General features: G+C 32.8%; 1 protein-coding gene across 1 annotated transcript in view; it reads left to right on the top strand.

The window, feature by feature from the left end:
• LOC106469811 (uncharacterized protein CG43867-like) overlaps positions 1 to 4,437 on the top strand; it is a 206,013-nt gene that overhangs the window by 144,029 nt on the left and 57,547 nt on the right. The window contains exons 20-21 of the mRNA XM_022399301.1: positions 1,473 to 1,714; positions 2,747 to 2,924. Of these exons, the coding sequence (XP_022255009.1) occupies positions 1,473 to 1,714; positions 2,747 to 2,924 (420 nt within the window). The remainder of the gene's footprint in view (positions 1 to 1,472; positions 1,715 to 2,746; positions 2,925 to 4,437) is intronic.

Below are 4,437 nucleotides of genomic sequence, written 5' to 3'. Positions count from 1 at the left end.
GCCTTCCCTCTAGTCTTACACTGCTAAATTAGGGACGGCTAGCGCAGATAGCCCTCGTGTAGCTTTGCGCGAAATTCAAAAACAAACAAACAGTTAAGTAAGTCATTTGAGTTAATGACCAATTACAGCATATGTTTTCTTCCAGGTAACTAAGAGTTACAATCCACTTTAAATTGTATAATAATGTTTCAGTTTCTACTACTGAGTCACCTTCCATTATAAAGGTTTATCAAGAGTCTTGCATGGATTGATATAACGCTAAAAGCAATATACAGAACGGATATAGTCTCTTAACGCGCCCCTATGTGGTGTTAGAGGACTGACTGCTTTCTTTCTAGATAAGTACATGGGAAATTTTAAGAATTTTATAAATATAAGTCTGTCGTAGACAAAGGCTCCTCTGGAATAATGCTCACTAAATCGGTACTCACATAACATAGTGAACTTTTTATATTTCTACTTGAAAATAAACTTATTTGAAAATGTCTACAGTATTTCTTTTTTTTTTTTTTGCAGAAACGATGATAACATTCTTTTTAAAACTCGTTAATTTGCCTCCAGGGAGTGTAAAAGCAGTAGATGTATAAATGAAGATGACAGTATATGGCTTATTTTGTTCTTCAAAATTCTCGGATAATTTACATTTGAGTGTAACGTGTTTTCTGTACATGTCATGCAAGGCTTCTGATATAGATTTTAATTTTATGTTTTCTTAAAACTCAAGTTGCCTCTACTGATTCGTCGAAACCATGTTAAAATTTCATCGCACAGATTCTCATAAATATTTCATGTGTCTTAAATTCCAACTCGCGATTCTATCTATTGAGTACACTTCACTGGTTATTGATGTCTGAAATCAAAGACTCATGGAAATAAGCCAATTGATTTTTAAAGATCAGAATTTATTCACTTCCACCTTTAGTTAGCGAATTAAATAGAGAAATGTCAAGGGTGGCACATATGAGACCAGACGGGCTTAATAAAACCCATTATTTTGCTTACCGAACAAATGTATTGTAAAATTCCGTAACTAATAGCTGAAGTGAGTACTGAGAATTGGGGCATTTCCTGTAAGCGCAGTTGCAGATTCGATTCATGCCCGATTTCTTTTCTCACTTCTTTAGGAAAATTACAACTTTGCAGAAAGGTGTGTTTATAATGGTTTAAGTAAGGTTTTTTTGTGTGTGTGTGCTGAGCGTGTTCTAGAAGGCATCTCAATTAAAGAATGATTTCACTTGACATGGTTTTACTTTTACAAAGTTTATTACTACATTAATTTACTAGCTCTCAGATTCTCTGACAAACTTTTCCAACCCCAAATAAACGAATACATTTACGAACTAAATACCAGGTGTTAATTTTCACTTCATCAGCGTATACTAGAAACTGAAAGGCTTGGTGTAGTATAAAAATAGTAATGTACTCAATTACCACTTAAAGGCACGACTCAATTGTGACATCTGTTCCCACAGCAACTCCTCCTTTGTGCTACTCAGTCACTCTTCCTGTGTGATAGTTCCTCCACCGAGAGGACCTCACCGACATCCATCACCTCACCTGATCGGCCTCACTCAGCCGAAAATAAACTGAACCCTGCTCCGTTTGTGTTCGTCCAGGCGTGGCAGCTTTTAGCTTTGGCTATTCCCCTATTTGTCCCCAAGAACCGCACCCTCTGGTATCTTCGTGCACACCTAGAGAGGAACGCTGAAACCTTGTGAGTATCAACTTGCTTGTTCTTCATTTTCAGCCTATCGGTTTGCCAGAAATAAACATTATTGAGATCTTAGTTAGGTTAGAATTTTGGATACTTTAAAACAACAGAACTGGCTATAAATTGTTATTTCCAACACGTATTAAAATTCTCAGGATTGTCGAAACCTGAAACCACATAACTAATTATAAGTTTCTCATCTCATCAGTAGTTAACTTACCAGGGTTGATACCTTATAACCCAAAAACTGGTTATAATTTTCTCTTTACACCACTCATTAAGTTCTTGATGCTAGAAAACTTTAAATATAGTTACAGTTTTCTCCTCTCAGAATTTATTTTTTTCCAGGGAAATACAGTTCTTATTTTCCTTCTTTCCTCAATCACCTGTGAAGTGTATCATAACTTCAATCTTCCCTGATCCTGAGGTTGAGATTTTTGAGAGTCACACTCGCACTTTTTTCTTTATTCTTTGCTTTCGAAGAGCACAGATTCAACTTCTAATTATCCTATTTTTTTGTTCTTGAATATTGATAACTAAATAAGTTAAATTTAACAAAATAATAGTTTCCAACCACTGTTGTTTAAGGTCACTTATTGATAAATTTTTAACTACACTGTCTATTGCCACTGTTTTTGTTTTTATTAGCTGTAACATTCATATATTTCATCTATTATGAATATTTTTTTCACTTTAAATGTATAGAATATAAATGATCCTGAATATTTCAGAAAAAAACGGTTATTTATCTCATTAGGACTCGCGAAAAACGATGGTGCTATAACTCTTTTGTTATCGTTGACAAACTAAGTACATTTAATATTCTTTCTTACTAAAATATGTCCATTTATTTTAAGATTTTTAAACCAAGGTTCACACAGTCAAAATATCAACTTTAAATAATATTTACGTTAGATAAAATCTATATTTTTGACATCTTATTTTTAGGCATCCACTTGATATGGACGTTTGTTGTTAAATTGTTTATTTATAAAATTGTTTGGTTAACCTTATAATAAACGTTTTTGAATTTAGTACTGAACCTGGAAGGTATGCAGCGTTCTGCCAAAGAGCACTTGAGAGGGCGCTATTAAACAGTGGACGAGAATGCCAGCCATCCCGAATGGAAGTACTTAGTATCTTGCTGAAAAACCCTTTCCACCATTGCCTACCACATAGCATACCAGTTCACTTTCTCAACGGCACGTATCAGGTATGATACGAAATACGTTCTCTTGAGTCTGTAATTAAGATAAATAATAACAAGTAACCAATTTTTATTACAATATATATATATATATATATATATAATGTAAAATGAAAATAATAAATAACATAGTTAGTAGAAGCAGCATAGCCCCCAATAGCTTTACGATTCTATAATTCGGGTTTCGATACCCGTGGTGGGCAGAACACAGATAGTCCATTGTTAGCTGTGCGCTTAACAACAACCGAACCAAGAAATAATACATAAAGTATTACTTAAAAGAAGAATTCGGTTGAGGAAGTTTGTTCAAAATTAATCATCAGATTTTTATCATACTCTCTAATGCATACCTTTATCAGGTTCTCGTGAAAAGTATTACTTGATGTCAATAAGAAGAAAAAAATACGTGAAATCACAGTTTTAAGACTTGCTGTATAGCATTAACTTATTAGTTTTATTTCTTTTTACTTGGAAAATAAAAACATAACTTATTCGGACAGTGTTAGCGATGACTCGGCTTGTAATGCAATAATTTGGGTTTGATCCCTGCGGTGAACACTGAACTTATAGCTAGCTGTGCGGTTTTTTTTTTTTACGTAACAACAACAACAAAACCTAATAATAATTATTATTCTAGAAAATATATATACATACAGACACCTCTTTAGCACAGTATTGAGCTTTACCGACATTTCTGGCACATGATATAAAATTGTAAATACTGCGTTTTCCATTGCCCCTATTTTCGTTTTTATTAGCTGTAACATTTGTATAGTTTATCTGTTATGAAAAGAAATATTTTTACACTTTAAATTTAGAGAATACAAGTTATTCTGAGTATTTCAGAAAAGACGGTTATTAATCGTACTAGGTTTGTTTGTTTTTAATTTTTCAGTAGTTTAACAATATGTTACAGTCAATTGTTATAAGATGCTTCTAAAGTTCGTATACAAACGTAAATATTACATCGAGAGCCCAATTGTTCTAAATGGAACTTTGGCTTCGCCATCTAGTGACAGTGAATTACATCGTTATTGATATTACAGATATCATATCACCAAAAGTAAACACTAAAAGTGTAATCTAAAACTGGTATAGGTTACTAAATGGTCAGTTAAAAAGGATTTAAAACACCATAAATATTACATTATTATCATTATTTAATGTTATTTATATTAATCTGCCTCTTCATTATTAAATTCTGCATGAAGACAACATCCTACCAGCAGTATCGTTTTAATTTCTCTCCAACATTTGTTCAACCAACATTCATTTTTCACTCTTCTCTGCAGATAGAAGCCATCTTATGGCGGTTAGTTTTTATGCAGTTAGTGAAGTTGCCAAAAAAACAATTAAATTCCTTGAACTAACGTTTTTTTTGTTGTTGTTTTTTTGTTTAGATTTATTTGGCTAAAATGGTATTACACATCTAATCTCAATAAAGTCTAAAGAATAGACTATAAAGGGGTATTGTGCTGGTTAGTTATTGGAAATGAAAGAAAGAACTTGTCAGTGTATG

This window comes from Limulus polyphemus, unplaced genomic scaffold (genome assembly GCF_000517525.1).
Source record: "Limulus polyphemus unplaced genomic scaffold, Limulus_polyphemus-2.1.2 Scaffold99, whole genome shotgun sequence".
Taxonomy (NCBI): domain Eukaryota; kingdom Metazoa; phylum Arthropoda; class Merostomata; order Xiphosura; family Limulidae; genus Limulus; species Limulus polyphemus.
This window is presented reverse-complemented; position numbering and strand designations above follow the sequence as displayed.